Source organism: Papaver somniferum, chromosome 2 (genome assembly GCF_003573695.1).
Source record: "Papaver somniferum cultivar HN1 chromosome 2, ASM357369v1, whole genome shotgun sequence".
NCBI classification, from domain to species: Eukaryota; Viridiplantae; Streptophyta; class Magnoliopsida; order Ranunculales; family Papaveraceae; genus Papaver; species Papaver somniferum.
The window spans coordinates 50116492-50138967 of record NC_039359.1 but is presented as its reverse complement, the minus strand read 5'-3'; the positions used below and the strand labels follow the sequence as shown (position 1 = coordinate 50138967).

Below are 22476 nucleotides of genomic sequence, written 5' to 3'. Positions count from 1 at the left end.
CTTGAGATTTTAGCTGAGACATTAAGCTGCTCATCATTTCTTCTTGTGCCTTCATTGCTGCCTTCATTTCCTTCATTTCTGCATCCTTCCTATCTCTCTCCATTTGGTTCGCACGTCTTTCATCTTCCAGTTGTTTCTTCAGTTCAATGTGCTCCTTGGATGCTCCTTTCCGTGGCAGGTGCCAGTACGTTGTTGGAGTCACTCCCTTGCCTATACATCTTACACGCCCAGCATGTTCTTCCCCAAACACAAGGGTGATAGAATCATTGCCTGGTTGTTTTCTCAAAGTTCCATCTTCCAGCTCTTATCAAAATCCTCCTGCACAAAAAAAGAATTAAGGGATTAGAAGTGATAATCAATTAAATCAAAATTATTTTCACATTTACTCAAGCACAAAACAAATAGCTAGATAGTTTCAGTCGTCTTACAAGCTGAGCTGCTTTTTCCCTAACATCATCGTCATCGTATTCTCCATTTTTTTTTGATGTGCCTTCCTCCATAGTAAAGACCGTGAAGGATTTTCATCTTCAAGGATCTCTTTCTCATTAATCTAGTAATTATAAAATACACAAGAAGAAAAATTAGATAGATAATACTATAATTTAAACTGGAAATAATAATAATTTTGTATAACAAACTGGACTTACTAATTTTTCCAACAGCCCTGCATACCCTCTCTTCCCGTCCTGTGGTTATATTTGTGGTTCTTACGCGCCTTAGCTCCCCTAATGGACAACTCCTGAGCATACAGATTTAAAGAATTTCATTCATAAAAAAGTTAGACTAATTAATGAAATTAATATCAATATTTCCAAACTAAAACGTGCAATATACAACCTTGCATTTATCAGACAACCTCCACTTTACGAACTTGTCCCATTGTTCTTGGTTCACAATGACACGATATTGTTTAGGAACAGTATTTAGTTTAGCAGGTTTACCCAATTGGGCACTATGAACTTTACATACAACTTTCTTCTGAAGTTGCGCAAATGTTCCCCAAAATATTTCATAATTTGTCTTCTCATAGTCTCCTCAATTTCATAAAACCGCTGCCAAAATATGGAGATGTTAACGGCAGGTAACAAATTAATAACAAATATAGTATTAAAAATCAATATAGATCAGCATATACATACCAATAGTTCGTGCCATAACTTATCCCTCATCACTGAATTCACTTCCTTCCACTTCAAGTGCCTTAGACCAACGTCTCGACGTACCAATACACCCATGTAACTAGCAATTTCAGCTTTATATTTCCCCTTAAATCGACCAAAATTATCAAATTCTATCACATGCTTCTCGCCGTCAAAATTTTTCTTTAGCTTCTTCAATCTTGTTAAACCTCGAACATTATTCTCCTTAGACTCTACTGTATTGTTTGGAGCTCCTGTGTCTTTTTATAGTTCAAAAACCCAAAATAAGAGTAAACATGGTGTAAGAGTGTACTCATATTTTTTAAGTCCAAAGCAAACAAAAACAGACAAGCTAGTATAGCATTACCAGGCTGTTCAGGACTTTCAGTCGATTCATCATCAGAACTGGAGCTATCCATCGGAACCGGTGCGACTACCATCGGAATCTTCGTCTTCATCCTCTGACTCTCCTAAATTCTGCAAGGCTTGAGCCTCCAGGGCTGCAGTCTCATTTTCAGCATACTCATCATCATCATACTCTGGCTCCCAACTCGAATTCTCTTGTGTAGTCATATAGGAAACTGCATATACATGTATATGATTCAATCAAATAAGGTCTGAATTCTTTTCAATCAAAAGTCAAAAGTTATTAAGCTAGACACAAGCAAAAATTAAATAACAGTCAATTAACATGGTCTTGATTATGTCAGTACTAACATGGTCTTGATTAGTATGATTAGATGCAAGAGCAGGATGCCGTCTCAGAATTGTTAAAGATATAACAATTAAAAAATTATTAATCGCTGAGGTTTTTACTAGAGCATTGAAAGAACTCAAGCAAGACTCCAGTTCAAACATACACAATTATGTAAACCTACCAAGTTCCCTAAAAACAAACGACGGATGCCGATCTCCGACATAATTATAATCCCATTATACAAAATGTCAATGACTCGGGAGTATACACGACAGATGGAAGCTTACTGACCAGCTAAAGTTGATGAAAATGAGATAAAAATGTGATTTCTAGTGGTTTCAGGGAGAACCACAGAAGTTTAAACTATTGGTTTGCAATGTGAAAAACATTCATCAGAATAGACAGATAAAAAACCAAGGATAACATTCAATTGACCTAGCTCTGACATAATTATAATCCCATTATACAAAACGTCAATGACACGGGAGTATACACGACAGAGAATGTGGCCAGCTAAATGAGATAAGAATGTGATGTCGAGTGGTTTCAGGGAGAACCACAGAAGCTTAAACTATTGTTTGCAGTGTGAAAAACATTAATCAGATTCATCGGAAAAGAAAGAAAAAAACATAAAAGAATAGCATTTCCATAACCATAGAAGACTGAGTTGTTATCCAGCCACTATGCAACTTAGAATACAATCTGCATAAAGATCCTAAGCATAACATAGGAAAAGCTTAAACATGCATGCACACCATTGTTCTTCTTAATAAGAAATAAACAGGTGCATAAACCCTGCTTTCAATGAATCAAAAATTAAGAATTAGGGTTTGAGTCAAAACTTAACCTTTGAATCAATTGGGTCTGATTCAAAAATTAAGGTTTGAATCAATTAGGGTTTGAATAACTAAGCTTTTTAGACGAAAGAAAGATTGAGAACAGGATATACCTTTATAAGATTTAGCCATGCAATTCCTCAACACCATACGGCCCTTTATAAAGTCGCACAGATTGAATAATCCCGCCGAAAATATTTTGCGTTTCATTTTCATCCCGCTCAAAATTATTTAGGGTGAACTGAAAAATCGATTGAGTTTGGTCTACGATTTCCTTTTTTCGGAAAAATCTCCTAAGAAAATACCATTTGATTTTGATCCTACGGTAGACCTAAAAATATTTCCAAACTTTAGAAATCCGATTTCCCTTTTTACTCTAACAAATCTCAATGTTTCCCTGATTTTAAGCCTAGAACTTTATCCCCTTTTTACTCTGCTTAGGTTTCTCTAGTTCTCTCCGCTCTGTAACTCTGGTTTAGGAGGAAAGATAAAACGAACAGAATTTTGAGGTGTTACATAGCGTAAGATAAGAGGTTCTTCCCTATTAATCTAACTATTGGTTGGGCTTGTGATAAATATATTCACCGTTAGATTTACTATGGACATCCTATTCGATGCATTTTGAAATAACATAAGTAAAATCGTAATGGACTGGGCTGGAGTGTTAGCTTAAACCATGTAATGGACTGGGCTGGAGTGTTAGCTTAAACCATGTAATTGACTGGGCTGGACATAAATGTGGCATAAATTTTTTCATTTTTTCATTTTTTACTTAAATTTTTTTTCATTTTTTTCCTTTTTTTTCTTTTTACTTTTTTTTTATTACATAATCAAAATTTAGTTACATAATCAAGACTCGACACTTCACCTGAAATATTGATCGATTGAACGAGTTCGAGTAAAACTGATGAAAATGGAACTTCGTCCTTTGGAATCGAGACACGAAAAATTTAGTTATTACATAATCAAAATTTAGTTATTACATAATAAAATTTAGTTATTACATGATCAAAATTTAGTTACATAATCAAGACTCGACACTTCACCTGAAATATTGATCGATTCGAAACGAGTTCGAGTAAAACTGATGAAAACGGAACTTCGTCCTTTGGAATCGAGACACGAAAAATTTAGTTATTACATAATCATAATTTAGTTATTACATAATCAAAATTTAGTTATTACATGATCAAAATTTAGTTACATAATCAAGACTCGACACTTCACCTGAAATATTGATCGATTCGGAACGAGTTCGAGTAAAACTGATGAAAACGGAACTTCGTCCTTTGGAATCGAGACACGACAAAATTTAGTTATTACATAATCATAATTTAGTTATTACATAATCAAAATTTAGTTATTACATGATCAAAATTTAGTTACATAATCAAGACTCGACACTTCACCTGAAATATTGATCGATTCGGAACGAGTTCGAGTAAAACTGATGAAAATGGAACTTCGTCCTTTGGAATCGAGACACGGAAAAATTTAGTTATTACATAATCAAAATTTAGTTATTACATGATCAAAATTTAGTTACATAATCAAGACTCGACACTTCACCTGAAATATTGATCGATTCGGAACGAGTTCGAGTAAAACTGATGAAAACGGAACTTCGTCCTTTGGAATCGAGACACGACAAAATTTAGTTATTACATAATCATAATTTAGTTATTACATAATCAAAATTTAGTTATTACATGATCAAAATTTAGTTACATAATCAAGACTCGACACTTCACCTGAAATATTGATCGATTCGAAACGAGTTCGAGTAAAACTGATGAAAACGGAACTTCGTCCTTTGGAATCGAGACACGGAAAAATTTAGTTATTACATAATCAAATTTAGTTATTACATAATCAAAATTTAGTTATTACATGATCAAAATTTAGTTACATAATCAAGACTCGACACTTCACCTGAAATATTGATCGATTCGAACGAGTTCGAGTAAAACTGATGAAAACGGAACTTCGTCCTTTGGAATCGAGACACGAAAAATTTAGTTATTACATAATCATAATTTAGTTATTACATAATCAAAATTTAGTTATACATGATCAAAATTTAGTTACATAATCAAGACTCGACACTTCACCTGAAATATTGATCGATTCGGAACGAGTTCGAGTAAAACTGATGAAAACGGAACTTCGTCCTTTGGAATCGAGACACGAAAAATTTAGTTATTACATAATCAAATTTAGTTATTACATAATAAAATTTAGTTACATGATCAAAATTTAGTTACATAATCAAGACTCGACACTTCACCTGAAATATTGATCGATTCGGAACGAGTTCGAGTAAAACTGATGAAAACGGAACTTCGTCCTTTGGAATCGAGACACGACAAAATTTAGTTATTACATAATCATAATTTAGTTATTACATAATCAAAATTTAGTTATAACATGATCAAAATTTAGTTACATAATCAAGACTCGACACTTCACCTGAAATATTGATCGATTCGAAACGAGTTCGAGTAAAACTGATGAAAACGGAACTTCGTCCTTTGGAATCGAGACACGAAAATTTAGTTATTACATAATCATAATTTAGTTATTACATAATCAAAATTTAGTTATTACATGATCAAAATTTAGTTACATAATCAAGACTCGACACTTCACCTGAAATATTGATCGATTCGGAACGAGTTCGAGTAAAACTGATGAAAACGGAACTTCGTCCTTTGGAATCGAGACACGTAAAAATTTAGTTATTACATAATCAAATTTAGTTATTACATAATCAAGACTCGACACTTCACCTGAAATATTGATCGATTCGGAACGAGTTCGAGTACTAATTTAATTTTAATCGAATAATTTATAATTTAATTTTAATTGAATAATTTATAATTAACTATAATTTAATTTTAATTAAATTTGTGTGGGGAAATAATTTAACTTTAAAAAAAAAAAGACAAACACATGCTCGGTTTTGATGTTAACAATGTAAAATGGGTATCTTCTCAAACAGGCATGTACGCCTATCAGTTCATCCCTAAAATCTCTAAATCACTTCATCCATATCTCTCTATCTTAAAAAAAAATTCTCCAACTGATATTCTGGCAGAAAATAAGGGGATTTTTAGGGAAGATTTAGTCTTCAATTTTGGAAATATTTCTGCACCTCCATAGGATGAAAATCTGATGAAATCAAGAATATTGAGAACATCTAGCGGTAATAATCCCAGTCAATTATTTTTTTATTTGAACCCTAACCTTTTTATTTTGGGGTTGAAATCAAAAGAAATAACTTTTGGGCGGGATTATTGCCCCTTGATGTTTTAGAATATCTATAGATTCAACCCTAAAATCAGTCTGATTTACTCCCATCTTAGGTATGTTGTAGCATTCATTCTTAGATTGCTGAAATTCTCATTATACTAGATGATTTTTGCGTAGTAATAAGTGTTACTATGTTAGCTTTTTGAATTTTGTTGTAACCCATTGCACTCTGTGTTAGCTTCATCTGGTTCCCTTGATGTTAGTCAACATTGATGCTCTCTGAATTTGTTAGTCCTGACAATCTCTTTTGAGCAACCAGGTACTTGTGAGGCTGAAATACAAACCAAGGAGGGGGTAAGAAGGAGCATCACAATATGTGGTAGTGCCTAAACCCAGTTTATACTGGAGGTATCATTCTCAAACCTTAAAGTTATTATCTCTGATAATTATCATGATAGCTTGTTGAACTGTAACCTCATTGTAATTTAGTTAAACCTCTGAACTTTTCATGCTCTGTCTTGAATGATATACCCCATGTTTGCCTGAAATGTTGTTAACTCCTGCAACATATAGAATCTGTTGAGTAAAGTTTGTGTCTGAAGTTTGTGCACTAAAATTCTTTTTCGCTGCACTAAAGTTTGTGTCTATTATTTTTCCTGCAACATATAGAATCTGTGCTCACTACTGTTGTTCAGTACATCATGTTGAATCTGTGAGCATGTTTCATAGAACTTATCTGGTGATGTTATCCTATTAGAGGGACTAGTAAAATGGGTAGCTAAATGGGTGATGTATTGTAGCTGAATGGGTGATGTTTCATTCAATCTGGTGATGTTTCATAAAACTAAATGGTTGATGTTATCCTTTTGTTTTTGAATCTGTAGCTAAATGGGTGATGTATTGTAGGTACATGTATTTGTTTTCAATCTGTTTCAGGGGTGTCATTATTCTTCAGTGAAAGCATTGAGTTTCCAGTTCCATGAGAGACAGATTTAGTGATTTGCTTTATGTATAATACTATCGTGCAGTTTCGAGCATTTTCAGTTAAGACCTTTGGAAGAATTTGAAAATTTGCAATGATAAAATTCTTAACTTTTTGCAACAGTTGCCTGGGATTTGTTGTTTCTGGATCTAATTTCTACTAAATCAGCACTTTGAGACGAGGAGAGAAAAGCCAGAAAAGGAAGGCATTTTTTTAAAGAATCACTAAAACTGACTCAAAGTTACTTATAGGTATGTTTTTCAAGCCTTGATGTACTATGCACCAGTGTTAAGTACTTCGTATTTTTTTTCTCATTGTCATTGTGCAATCATTCTTCATGAACATTAGAGCTCTTTCTCGACAGATGTGACTTCACATCTGTCTAAAGAAGAAGATTTGAGCTCCCAGAGATATAAAAGTTGCCAACTATGTCAATTATAGAACTAGGGACATACTACTTATGATCTGATATTTCTAAGTTAATCAATTAGAGTACTTATTTGAAATGACATTTTGATTTCTAAGTTAATCAATTAGAGCACAGATCAGTGTTTACTCTAATTTAACAAACACACTGACCCTAGAGCTGCTGCAATTCATTCTCGCGAAATCTCCCAACTGCGGCTGACATACAGACCCTTCAGTATGTGTTATTCCAAAACTTGAAATGACTCCATTTACTGAAAGTACTAGACCAATTTTCCTGAGTTAATACTGGATGTCTGATTATGGGTTTGTGTGGCATGATTATCGGTTTGTATGAGGGAAATTGCATATTGCCTGTTTCATCTGTTATTACCATGTTTGTCCATATAAATTTTTTATGTTTCAAATGGTGCTGAATTTATTGGTAATTTCAAGACTTGTATGTCTAAATTGTCAAGTTAGGGGATAACTATTATTTTGAAATGAAACATATTTATTAGTTAATGCTAAGCTTGTATTTCTGAATTGATTTATCAGTTTTTGCTTTCATTGGAGTGCAACTGATGGATCTACTGGTCTCTTTGCGTTTCAGAATGGATAAATCCTGGATGAGTACTGATAGAACGAAGAAACGTTATAGAGAAGGAGTTGCGGCGTTTCTGCGGTATGCTGTCAACCATCTCAAGGAGGAGGGTGAGACATATGATGAATTTCTTATGTTGTGTCCGTGTACAAATTGTTTAAATCTCTGTGCATGCTCCGTTGGCGACGTAGAAGATCATTTATTCGTAAATGGAATCGATCAAACGTATACTATTTGGAATAAGCATGGGGAAAAGGATGAGGCAATAACTAGTAGTAAGCCAGTTAACGTCAACAATGGTATGCACGCTGAATTTGAAATGGGAACTCCCACTGATGCTCCAGACGAAGATTTTGGAATGGGAACTCCCACTGATGCTCCAGACACTATAGATATGATGCAGGCTGCAGAAGAGTTCGCAGATGACCCTATAAAGTTTAAAAAGTTACTTGAAAATGCTGAAAAGCCCTTATACGAAGGATGTCCCAACTTCACAAAGTTGTCTGCAATTGTGCAGTTGTTTAAGTTGAAGAGTAAGCACGGTGCATCAGACATGTTTTTTAATGAATTGTTACCCTTGTTAAAGGACATGCTTCCCAAAGAAGGTAATTTAATGGCGAGGAGTACATATCAGGAAAAAAAATATTGAAATCAATGGGTTCAGGGTACACAAAGATACATGCATGTATCAACAACTGCATTCTTTATTGGAATGAGTACAAGGATGAAAAAGTGTGTCCTACTTGTAAAGCACCCAGATGGAAAGTTGACAGGGATGGTAAAGTTTACGAGAATGTTCCAGCAAAGGTATTGTGGTACTTCGACATCATCCCAAGATTTCAGCGGCTGTTTCAATCGAAGCACACAGCAAAAGATTTGATATGGCACGATACCACTAGAAACAAAGACGGTGTTTTACGTCATCCGGCAGACTCACATGCTTGGAGAGAGATAGATAACAATTTCCCAGAAATTAAAGGTGATCCAAGAAATCTGCGGTTAGCTGTTTCGGCTGATGGAGTTGATGTAAACACAGGCACCAAACATCACAGTGTATGGCCAGTTTTGGTTGTGATTTACAACCTTCCACCGGGGCTGTGTATGAAGAGAAAGTTCATCATGTTGTCGTTACTTATAGATGGTGCGCCAGGAAACAACATCGATGTCTTTTTAGAACCTCTTGTTAAAGATTTTCAATTCTTATTTGAGAAGGGAAAGAGAACATGGGATGCATATGCCCAAGAAATGTTTACTCTACGTGCAGTTGTTTTGTGGACGATAAACGATTATCCTGCTCTTGGTACACTATGTGGTTGTCGCTACGCTGGATATCATGGTTGTGTGGTGTGTCGTAAAAAAACGCACAGTATTAGGCTTCATGACTCAAACAAGAATGTTTATGTTGGTTATAGAAGATTTTTACCCTATGAGCATCCGTTCAGAAGGCAGAAGGGGGCATTTGGCGGAAAACAAGAGTGGGAGACTGCTCCAGAACCAATGACCGGGGAAGAAATATATGAGGAGGTAAAATGTATAAAGAATTCATGGGGAAAGAAGGGGACGAATACTCAAGGGGAAGACGTGCAGGCTACACCTGGAAAAGGTGGAAAGATGAAGCGCATCGGAAAAACGAAAATTGAGCGCATCAGAAAAATATCAAAAGAAGTCGATAGGTCAGGTGAGGAAGAGGAAGGCAGGGAAACCACTTACTGGAGCAAGTACAACATATGGCAGCGACTACTTAGATATTGGCGCTATAATGATGTCCAACATTGTATTGATTTCATGCATGTCGAAAAGAATGTGGGACAAAGTCTTGTTGGAACGTTGCTGCACAACGGGAATACAAAAGATGGATTAAACGCCAGAAAGGATTTGGTGCGTTTGGGGTTAAAATCGGAGTTACACCCTAAGACAGATGACAAAGGAACGATACTTCCCGCAGCATGTTATACATTAACTACGGAAGAAAAAGACATATTCTTGGAGACACTATCCGAGTTAAGAGTTCCAGAAGGGTATTGTTCGGATTTTTCCACCCTTGTGAACCTAAAAGAGCGTAAGCTGATCGGACTCAAATCACATGATTACCATATGCTTATGCAACAATTTTTGCCCGTCGCTATTCGATCAATTATGCCTACACCTGTGAGATATGCTATTATCAGGTTTTGTTTCTTTTTCAGATCAATATCTGCCAAAGAAATCATGGTGGAAGAGCTAGATAAATTGCAAGAGGATCTCTGTGTGACGTTATGCTTACTAGAGAAGTATTTTCTTCCATCCTTCTTTGACATCATGATTCATTTAACTGTACATCTTACCAGGGAAGTGAAGTTATGCGGTCCGGTTTGCTTTCGATGGATGTATCCTTTCGAAAGGTGTATGAAGGTTATAAAGGGGCATGTGCGAAACAAGAATCAACCTTGTGGATGCATTGCCGAAGAGAATGTTGCAGAAGAGACGATTGAGATATATTGTGAGTACCATAAAAGCATCAGGACAATTGGTATTCCACTAGATAGGCATAATACATCTCAGGAGGGAGAACCGTTATCAGCTGAAGAGCCGTGTATAGTTACCCCTGAACAGTTGAGACAAGCACATTTCTATGTAATGCAGAACACGCCTGAAATTGAGCCTTACATAGAGTAAGTATTAATTTGTTTTTTTTTCCTGTTTTTTTCCTGTTTTTTTTTTGTACAAAGTATAATAACATTTGGTTATTGTACATACCAGCCGACACAAGCTATATTTGGAAACTAACTATTCTACTAAAAAGCGAGCATGGCTAGAGAAAGAGCACTCTAACACTTTTGGCGCTTGGTTAAAAAATGAGGTAATAGGTCATAGAAAAAGTGTCTTGTTTGATGTGTTATATTCCTTTAAACTCAAGGTTCATCCTAATAATGAATTTCAGGTTGAAAAAGAGTTGGCAGACGACAGAGAAAGTATCTCAGAGAACTTAAGATGGATATCACACGGCCCGCACTACGAGGTAACGAAATACACTGTATATCGCATCAATGGATATCTATTCCGCACAAGATCCCGTGATGGTAGAATTCACCAGAATAGTGGGGTTAGCGTTGCAGCAAATGACATGCACATATCTAGAGATGATGATGTTACATATGGTAAAGCCTCTTATTATGGTGTCTTGCAAGAGATATGGGAGTTAGATTACTGTGAAAGAAAAGTTCATCTGTTCAAGTGCAATTGGGTTGATAATAAACGTGGGGTCAAAAGAGATGCTCTTGGCTACAAGATTGTTGACCTTACTATGTTGGGATACAAAAATGATCCTTTTATTTTAGCCTCACAAGCTAAGCAGGTATTTTATGTCAAAGACCAGTTAGATAAGAAAAAGTCTATTGTTTTTGTGACACCTCCCAAAAATTATAGAGATGACGATGGCAACGATGAGGAATTCAGTACAGTAATCTTTTCTGCGAATGATAATATCTTGCCGTCTGTAGATCCACAAGACTTGGGTAAAGAATCCCGAAATGATTACTTCCGAACTGACTGCCGAGGTTTACTTATACGCAAGCCAAAATGACACACTCCCGCAGGTACATCGCTTTATTTCCTTTAATCTGTGGTTATTCGGTTAGTGACATGATATTGAAAGAACGATAAAGATGGAACTTATGTTTAATCCTGTTCCTTAGCATGCTTTCTGTATGTTTGCGTGCTTTATTCTTTGTAAAATGAATAACATCATTTTATCCGTGTCTCATATGGAACTTCAATTGAAATTTCTACTACTGTACTTTACAACTTGCTACTCTGGTCACTTTTAAATAGATATCCAAGAGAATGAGAGTTGGTATGTTTTTGTCCTATTGCTTGAATATATTTATGGGCACATGCACTATAACTACATGTTGTACTTGTATTTCAGAAATCTTTTATACACTTCATAACATTACTCAAAGCATATGGTGAAATTGAATTCCAAGTACCCAAATTAGATTCGTAACCCTGTAGATATATGATGGAAACTCCAGTTCATTAACCACAAAAAAAAACATTTAAAATGATGGTGCTAAAGGTCTTATGGTTCTCAATTTTATGGTGAAAGCATTTGGGGGCGGACTGATGCTTTTTCCTAAGTGAATTGCATGGAGCGGTTCACTTGCTTGTGTGAGGAGTTTGTATTGTGTAGCCTGTGAAGAATAGTGAATTTTAATCTCATTTTCCTTGTTCCAATTTAACCCTCAACCGTTTTGAATACCATACTTGACAGGGTTTTTCCCATATCTTGTGAAAGTCCTCTTTGTAAGAAGTCTTGACCACAATTTATGTTGAGTTGGGCTGACACCTTGTATTAATTGTTGTGCCCTCGTTCTTTCTTCCTTGTTTTTTTTGAACTCAGAACCCTATTTTCCTGTTGCAGGTTCGTTGTGGCTATTCAACACTCTACATTGTCCCTGAGCTTTGACGAAGTCATTTTTATGCCATCAGATGCCTCTATAAGTTTGACACTCGAATTGTAGGACACGAACTCTGCATCTAAAACATCAAGAATTTGATTATGGGATTGTTTTGTCTTGTTATATAAAGAGCAAAAGAAATGCATTCCTACTGCAATCGTAGTTTTGGAGTGGCTGGCTCCAAAATCAATTTGATGTAATATTTTTGTTTTTTTCTTTTGGAAAGAGGTAAATAAAAAATATTGGTTGTAGATCTAAATTTTTTCATTAAATATATTGGCTAAAAATATACAAGCTTTTGTGAATTGATAAGTTAAACAGGTTTGGTTGGTCTCACAGATGGCTCCTGTCGTTTGCAGTCCCTTCTAGATTTGTATGAAAAGTTTAAGATATGGTTTCCTATTTTGGATTTTGGCATGGTTATATATCGGGAATTCTGGGAGAAAGTAACACAACAGAACTCCACTATACATGTTTTATTTTCACAAAACACCCGGCTGCACCCGCTGTATTGCAATTACCTTGGAAGCCACAATCACTTGTAATGTATCCTTCTATACACCAGAGCTTGAGGTTTCTTTATTGCAGTGAACATGCATAAACATTACCCTAGCATATGTTGCTTGAAAATTAAGCATACTAGGAGCATTTGGCCTAGAAAAGACTCGGTAACAACCATGGCTAGTACTTTAAAAGTTAAAATTCAATCTCATGTGTCTAATGGATCCGACGCTATGTTCACAATTTGTTTTTCGTGTAGCCATATCATAATCCTCCCAAAAAAAATATGGAGTAACCATATGTCAATCTTTTGTCATGTTTGATATAATGTGTCAATTCCTTAGTATATGCGTGTCTAATAAACCAGATATTATGGACACATAAACAAACCAATGTGGCTAAATAAATCCTCTTTCCGTCACAGTCTAAAAGGTGTGTCTATTGTCATCCGACACTTTTGACACATACAAAATTATTTAATGTGGCCATATACGCATCTATGGCTACATGTGATTGGATTAAACTGAAAACCATGACCAAACGATACCCTATGGATACAGTTGATGGGTTTAGGAATAAACCCATGACTAAATGGTGCACTATGGCTACATGGTAAAACAAAATGTGGCTATAGTTATACTGATGACCAATAGCCACACAAATAACCTGAAACGTGGCTGGACTGTAAACTAAAAAACGTGGCCTATGTGAAGGTTTGTACTAGTGCCATAAGATCCTGGCACCATATCATTCATGTAAATAGGAATCATACACACAATTGGTAAACACTCATACCACCCAGAAAAGACTCGAACTCGAAACAACACCAAAAATAAATAATTAACTCCCTACCTCCACTATAACCTAGACTCTGACGACTGCCATAAATCCCATGCGAGTCCTGAGCAGAGAGAGAACTTATGCTGCTAGCACCATACCCTAGGTGAGATCTCCCAAGCCTAAATCATAACAGGGTATTATAAATAGGTGCTTAAAAGAAACCAATTACAGCTACGTGCAGTAAGATGGAACTCACAAACCTGTCATTGTAAGCTTCCCCGTAATGAGAAGCACTGCCACCTTCCCCATAATCTAGCTGAGCCCTTTGGCGCGGACCAGCATCAGCATAACGTTGAGGTACATCCCCCTAAGGTAACATACATACAAAAAATAATCATACTACTAAAAAAACAAATAAGTACAACTATTGCAATAACTTTACTCAAGACTAAAACCCCTGAAACTAATCAAACAAGGACCAAGGTTATTAGATGTGCGTACTTGGTCTCCTTGTGTAGGACCAAAGTTTGATAACCATTTCACCGCAGAAGATGGTACATTTATATCCATGGCTTATGTTGGATCTGTTTCGCATACACGAGGTAGAGACAACGCAGCACAGTTCACAATCACATCAGGCTGGCAATACATCAATTAAACTTATTATAAGATTTTGAAATCAGTACATGATTGCCCACATCAAAAATTAAAATAATTACGAGTTTGCAAACCTTTTCAAATGTAGTGGATATTGAATCAAGTCCTTGTCCAGTTTGTAAAAACCCAGGACTATATGTAAAACTTATGCAGGACTAGGAGCAGTTCTATATTTGTCTGTGTCCATCGGCTCGCCTGCAGCGAATTCACCCTCCCCTGCGCTCGCATCGACGTCAGCACCATCAGTTTGGGGTTCGGCTGTGCTTTGTGGTGGAGGTAATGGTGATTCTGCTGGAGTAGGTGGCTTTGGCGCTGCTGGCTTGGGTTTCGTCATCACTGGCCTGCAAAACCTGTTTCAACGAAACAAACAAAATATATTCATCACTCAGGAGAAAGTGGATGAGGCAATCAATCACGAAGCCAAACTTGCTTGCAAGAGTTTCAAACAAAGACCCATCCAATAAAATGGCATACCTTAGCGAATCACGAGACTCGTCAAGTGCAGTACCAATCGCAGATTACCAAACTACAAGAGTTTTAAACAATTTCACATCTTCAGAACAATAAATCTTTGAAATGGAGAAAAGATAATCATAAAACAGAGAGGAAAATAAAATCTTATCCACCTCTACATTATGCTTTTTTTCCTTGTATACGTTCAGTCCACATATTACGAATAATGGCACGCCGTCCTTCAACAACTGGGTTTTCCAGAAGAAGAGTACAGTAGTCAATGACCTGTCACAATTAACATAGAAATTTATCCATAAGAACGATGTATGGCATGATTCTAGAAATGAAATCCAACTCAACACAGTAATTCCAGAACAATCAAATCAAAATAATAGAAAAGAAAACACAAACCTCCAATTTACGAAGTTCTGGTAACCAAAACGTACTTAAACCATCAAGAGTGGCTGGTCTATCACATTCATAAGTTAATACAACAACATCTGCTAACTTTAATTCTTGACCAAGTGTAAATTGATACCTATCAAGGGCCTCTACATTCCTATTAACGTCAGCAAACAACAACACTAGGTTAACATATTTAGGCAGAGAGTCTTCCTGTTGCTGCTTCTCTCTCAACCATGCTTCTGCTTCCACACACTCCTTAATGACCTGCCACATTAAGTCGAGTTCTTTCCTAAGTGAGTTGCATACAAATATACAAACAGAAACTCATTTTCTTTTTCTATAAATGAAGGAAGACTCATATTTGGCTAATACTAATAAGTGGAAGTGCAATAATTAGGCATCGATAATGGGAATAAATTGAAATAAAAATTACCTCCATAGCATTCAACAAAGCATTGAACAAAGTAGGAAGTGCTCTATTTGTAACAAACGCATCCCCTTCCACCGACAGATTCTCAAATCGCACTTCAATTTTAGGAATATCATTTCCAACCCTGGTATAAAAAACCGAAACAATCAGTACCTTAAACAAACCTTATTTACAAGTGAAACTCCCTCAAACTGATTAACAAACTGAAACCCTTAAAACTGATTAACAAACTGAAAACCTTAAATCTGATTAACAAACTGAAACCCTAAATTCGAAATAACCCAAACCCTAAAACATATGACGAAAGACTTACACAGATGAAATACAAATGATGAAATCGAAACCCTAAACTCGATTAACAGATGATGAAATTCAAATTCGGAACTTGATTAACATATGTGATTCTACAGGGAAGAAGAAAAAAAGATAAGGAAGAGAAAATCTAACAGACAAAAAGAAGAAACATATACCTAAAGCTGAGATTCAAGATCAGTTCTTGAAAGCTCCAAGCCGATGAACCCTAAAATGAAATGGAAACAAAAAATGGTATCAGATGAAACCCAAAAATCTGATTTAACAGATGATAAAACCCTAAAATCGAAAAATTGATGATGACTTATGCAGATCGAAACTAAAATCGAAACCTAAACTCGTGAGATATCCTCAAAAGCACGCATGTGAATCGCACACGCATGGGAGGAAATATCCTCTGGTATAACTCATCGTGGGTGGAAACATAATGCCACACATGTGAATGGCAAATGCACATTCTGAAGGTGTTACCACCCAAGTGTGACCAAGCGTGTGACTGGCACGCGTATAAAAAAATTTGTAACGGCTTAGCCCTGTTACAAATTTTTAAGAAATTAGTAACGGCTTCCACCTGTTACGAATTTTTTGTAACGGCCATTTGTAACGGGAAATTCGTAACGGCTGTTGTTACTAATACGGGAATTTGGTGTAGTGACAAGTGCTTGTTTTTTGAAAATAAGGGAATGAGATGATGCCTTTTTTCATTTTCATGGCATCAGGAGTGTTAAAAGTTTGTCTCAAACTTTACACATGCACTTTAGATGTTTTTAAGCTTAGTTACCACCTTTTTGAACTCTCTGAGTGTTGTTCAATTGCTCAGATTTTTGTTCCAAAAACATTAATCTTACTTACATATATGCACGTTTCAATGGAAAACTTTGTAAAACTTTGTTATGAATGCAAGTTTCTATTATTAAGTTTAGTTTATTTTTTTTATATGAAATGGTGTATGTTTATGTTCTAAAAAACCCAAGACATTTGAGAATTCTTAGAATCTAAAATCCGGTGCCGGTGACCGGTTACAGTTGATCGTTGACCGATGATGTTGATCGTTGATCAGTGATAAATACCGGAAATTTATTGACGACGGAAACAAATCTAAAAACGATAGAAAAATATTAGTGAGGCTTTGTAAAGCATCACAAATACGAAAATCCGACACGACAGCCGTTCCCGGAAAAATTTAGCCGGTGGTGGTAGTACAATTGGTGACGACCAAAAAAGAGCCACAAATAGAAAATTTGTTGGTGACAGTTTACCAAAACGCCACAAAATGAGGAAAACCGTCACAGAAAACATTTGTGGCGCCACCAGTCACGACGGATGGTCATCAGTCGCAAATGTTTATTTGTGACGTCTATTTTGGCGTTTTTTTCTTCTATTTGTAACGGTTTAAGAACCCTCACTAATAAGACCTATTTTTGTAACGACGTCCGAGTGATAGATATGTTTTAGTCTCTATATACCTTTTGTTGATAAATTTTCTCCAAGCTCTTCAGTGGATCTTGTTATTCAATTGGTGAACGTCGTGAAGTCTAATTCTCAACTACACACTTCTATCCTAATTCGAGACATAGCTATAAGTAAACTAGAAATCAAGCATATAGTCTTGATCAACAAAACTTGAAAAAAAGTTTGGGATAACAACACTCTTGCGAGTTCGACCGAGTAGTGCTCTAACACAAATAATCATCGTTATAAAGTTTACCTTCTCTCTGCTGCATATGCGCGCTACTTCTATAGATGTAGGGATGTAGTTCTTGATAATATATTTTCCACTTTTTTTTGTTGAGATCTAAGTTACCAAGTCTTTATTCTCTTATACCTATTTTAACATTTTGTTGGTTCAGCTTAAAAGCTATTTGTATATTATTTGCTAAAAAAACATATGAGTTAGGTGTAGAAATAACTCTTAGCCTGGAACAAAAATCCAGTCATTAGCTAGCTATCCACTTAGTGTCCTTGTATTACCATTTGCCTAGAGGACCTGTAACCTTTTGATGTACCCTCACGAATCACATCCTAGTACTTGAAACTGAGACTCATCCGGTTCCTAAGGTTACTAGTGTGAATCTTGGATAGGTCAATTTTCTTAGTCATATAAGAATCCCTGAAGTTGATATTGTCCTCTATTTCCTAGGGTTATTGTTTGACTATGGTCTGATCTTTAGTTACATTATAATAGTCCTTCGAAGGAATTGAGACTGTTCATTCAATCATAATAATCAATGTACATTATACCATTCTGAATCGACTGAATTGTTGTTCTAGAATGGAGCACATCCCATAAGGTACCACTACACGCAATTCAGTATTAAATTAATTGAAAAAACCTTCATATTTTTAGAAAATTGTTAAGGAAAACAGTTCAGTTAAGTGAATACAACTCTTGTTTCATAGAATTCAGCAGGAAAACAACATCTGTTATCATTATAATTCCCTGATCATTATCCATGAACGGAGTCCCTCAAAAGTAAAGAGTAAAGTGTATACGACTACTAATAGCCCATTTTATTTCCAATTTATTCATTATTCTACTGTTATCATTGTTATCATTCTATTATCTTTAGTTAATCGTTGTTTAAATATAATGACCGAAAAGTAAAAAAAGTTCTAGGATTTATGCGCATTGTTTGATGTTAACTTAATTACAAAAATGCTTTCCATTGTGTTAACAACTAATAAAAAATGATTCATATTTTGGGAATGTTAATATATTGAAACAATAGTTGATTACCAAATTACAATCACAGTAATCATTTAATAAGGTAAATCTATAATCATTTAATAATGTAAATCTATTTGATTACTAGATTTTCTTGGATAAGAGTGAAACTTTTTATTGAACGTATGACGGTCTATAATCATTAATTGAGTGTATAACCTTCAATAATCACTAACAAATTAGGTGGTAATTGAAGATATTACTCAAGAAAAAAGATCTAGAAATCAAACCCCATTTTCATTATTGGTTATGAAAATAGTTACCAGCAGTGTGAAGTACGTTCTGTCCGCGGGTCCAGTGGGCAATCTTTTCATGATTTTTTCGATTATTTTTATCGTTCTTCTTCATTTTGATAGATTAACCCTGAAAATGCAATCCTTTTTCTTGTTCTCAACGATTTTCTTACTGGCGAAGAAAGAAAAGAGAATGTGAAAAACAATAAAGGAATCGTTCGGGCTGGATATATCAATATGGGCCATCTAGAGCAATGATTTCCCTAAGAAAATCATACTAGACGGCATGTTATATTTTTGCCAAAATTAAATTACTATTAAATAGAATTTGTGACTACATGTTTATAGCAATAAAGAAAATAAAAGAGATATAAAAGTTTCAGAAAATTTGTTTATAAGAATAAAGAAAATAAAAGAGATATAAAAGTTTCAGAAAATTAAAAAAGAAAATATTTGAAAGTATATGTTTAAATTTTTTTCTAAAGAGTAGCGAAGATAAAGTAATAAATCTTTTCCGGTTTTAAATTGAGTCCCTTTCAAAAAGATTTTAAATTGAGTATATAAATAGAGTTTATTAGAAAAAAAGAATTATAAACAAAGGGTGGATATTATTATGAGACTGACGAAAAAAGTATTCATGAGAAAATAGTAGCACATAGAGATTTTTTTTTTAACCATATTTTCACGATTTTCAAACAATAAAAATGACAGTTGAGCTCAATTAGATTTTATACATGGATATTTGTAACATTATATTCTTCACTTTATTTATGGTTTGGGTGCAACAAAATTCATTACTAAAATAGATTTGAGGCACGGAAAACACCATGGTTTAGCTTAAAAATGCAATCATTTGATAGGGAGAGAAACTTAAGATACTAGGTGCAGGTGTTTTCACCCGACCAGAGGAAATTTGGAATTGTTGTTTCAGTATATGACTGAGTTCCAACATAATTACTCTCATATAACGGGATTTTTAAGAATTTGAATATTTCCCAACTGTTCGGGTCCATTTACCATTATTTCCTTGGTAAACATAATAGCTAAACTCATGTTGACTGACCAGTCTTCAGTTTGTCTTTTGGGTTACATCTATCATGGGGTAGAGGCCCATGGAAATAGGAAACTTAACTTGCACTAGATTCTTATGGTCTAGAACACAGAAGGCATACGTTTAGTCAAAAGTGTTCGAAGGAACATAACCTTCTATCCAAACGATTCATAATGCAAAAGCTCACATTCCCAGAACTTTTACTTCGAGCACATGTAATGAGGCCGTAGACAGTCAAGTGAAATCCAAGATATAATTTGACCTCTAGACAGCGTTACTGTAGCAAAGGTCGTAATGCCATAGCCATTATTACCGCGAGGCATATAAGGGGAGGTCATAAGCGTCCACACCATAAAATAGATTTTCGACGACATTCAATTTTCCTAAAACATATTACATTGAATTGACACCTTAAAATATCGACATTTGAGTGCGGATGGGATATTATGCTTTCGAGCAAGCCACTGTGGTGAAATTGGTAGACACGCTGCTATTAGGAAGCAGTGTAAATCATCCAGGTTTCTACTTCAGGAACACGCATAAAGAACTTGATTACTCTTAGTAAATCGTCGAGAAATGTTTCTTATTTAATAGATGGAAATAAATTGCATCTAATAGGATTTGACCCTATACCAAAACCCGAAGGAGAGATCGAGCTTCAAGTAATAGTGAATGGTCATATAATACAAAAACGTATAATTCCACAGAATTTGTGATGGTTCAAGCTTTTCCCATCCCATTCTCATCAATGGACTTCTGACATATATGAAATTGTGTGGTTCATTCGATAAATTCCTACCTCTATATCCATCTATGAGATGTTTGGATTTTTCAAAACTCCATGAACACGCAGAAGAGAAAGACTATTCCCGCCCGGACCAAGACATAACTTATTACTTTTTTTTGTACATATATAAACAAACCATTCAAAATGTTACTCACCTTTTATGTTTATACCCATCCCGTAGATTCTTCATGTATTCCATTCTAGTAAATTTATTCCATTACAATAGCAAAATCATGGATAGGGAACTATACTAGTAACCTACCTAATTTATTGTAGAATTATCGGGATCAACGATTGGACCATCCGAAAAAATAAATAATCTTTTCTCGGATAAAGGAGCATATGGCTCGATGATATTCGTTGAGAATGATTCTGACCTAGTTCATGGCCTATTGCATTTGATTTGTTTCACATACACCACAAGGGGAATTAGTAAGAAATATCCATTGCATTTGATTTGTTTCACATACACCACAAGGGGAGGAACCCTAGTCACTTGCCTCTGGCCCTCAGCAGATACCAACAAACACCAAATTTGTTGGGTGGAATTAGTAAGAAATTGGGTCTTTACTCTTTAAACTTACTCTCCCAAACAACCGAACCAATGTTCCCAAATCTCTGAAACCCTAAGATTTACTCCTGCTGCCACATTTCTTCTTCGCTCGCTCTGTAAATCACCCTTCCCTCTTGTTTAATGGGGAATTTCAAGGATCTCCCAGCAGAGATTGCACTAGACATTATAACTCGTCTACCGGCTGAATCGATTCTAGACTGCAAATTTGTGTGCAGAAAATGGAGAAATCTTGTTTCATATCATCCATCCTTCTCTCAATTGCATCTAACTCATATTCTTAATCACCCCAATGAATCTGAAGGTAAGTTGAGTTTTCTTGTTATCGATATGAACAAAAAAACCACATTATTTTTAATGTAATGAGAGTAGTCATGATGAGACACCACCTACTCACAGTACTAGTGAGATCAATTCAAGCACTCCATTTACATCTGAATCTGTTGACTATAGGGTTCTAGGTTCGTTCAATGGTTTAGTATGTCTTTAAGGATACCAAGATTATACTGCTTGTGTTTTTAACCCTGTGACTAAAAAATATGTGATGCTTCCAAGTATTAAGGGAAATTGTGATGATGATGATCTGTGTATCCTTTTTTCGATTGGATTTTGTTACCTTCCTACGACTAATGAGTATAAAGTTGTTGGAATGTATAGATTAATGACAGACCTCAAAATTGTTGAGGTCGCTGTGTATACTCTTAGCAGTGGCAATGGGTGGAGAACTGTTGGGAGTTTTGCCATTGAATTTTCCAAAGATTGTGAGGGAGGAGTTGATGTATTTGTTAATGGAGCTCTGCATTGGAGAACTGAAAGAAGCGAAAGGATTTTGTCCTTTGATTTTACTGAGGATAAGTTTCGTGAACATATTTCACCGCCTCCTCCACCAGAAAATATTTGGTATGGTTGTACTATAGGAGAGTTGGGTGGTGTTTTATATATTAGATATCTTTACAGTAGAATCTCTGACATATGGCTGCTGAAAGAGAAGAACAATCATCCTGACATGAAAGCAGGGCCTTGGCTGGGCATAGGTCAGCTAGACAACGGCCTAGGGCCCCCAAATCTTAGGGGCCCCTAAATTCTATCGGTTATGTGATTTCCCATTTTATGTATTCTGACTTTTATCTTTCCTTTTCCCCTAATTTATTATATCTGATTTTCCATCAGGTCACTTTGCTTAAAAAGATTTACGCCAATAAAAGAAAAAAAAAGCT

The 22476-nt window shown here is 35.4% G+C and overlaps 1 protein-coding gene across 1 annotated transcript; it reads left to right on the top strand.

Annotated features, from left to right (window-relative positions):
- Positions 1 to 7895: 7895 nt before the first annotated feature.
- LOC113350970 lies at positions 7896 to 11477 on the top strand. The gene is made up of 8 exons (XM_026595063.1): positions 7896 to 8520; positions 8580 to 8968; positions 9128 to 9439; positions 9716 to 9933; positions 10102 to 10185; positions 10243 to 10566; positions 10655 to 10754; positions 10836 to 11477. Exons 1-8 carry the CDS (start codon positions 7896 to 7898, stop codon positions 11475 to 11477), a joined length of 2694 nt encoding a protein of 897 aa, XP_026450848.1.
- Positions 11478 to 22476: the final 10999 nt, after the last annotated feature.

What these genes read in the sequence shown, in the direction of transcription:
- LOC113350970 (XM_026595063.1), top strand. Translation starts at nt 7,896, where the DNA reads ATGGATCTACTGGTCTCTTTGCGTTTCAGAATGGATAAATCCTGGATG. An exon ending in GGGAAGAAATATATGAGGAG is followed by an intron (nt 9,440 to 9,715) that starts GTAAAATGTATA and finishes CATGTCGAAAAG; the next exon opens with AATGTGGGACAAAGTCTTGT. An exon ending in ACGTTATGCTTACTAGAGAA is followed by an intron (nt 10,186 to 10,242) that starts GTATTTTCTTCC and finishes ACATCTTACCAG; the next exon opens with GGAAGTGAAGTTATGCGGTC.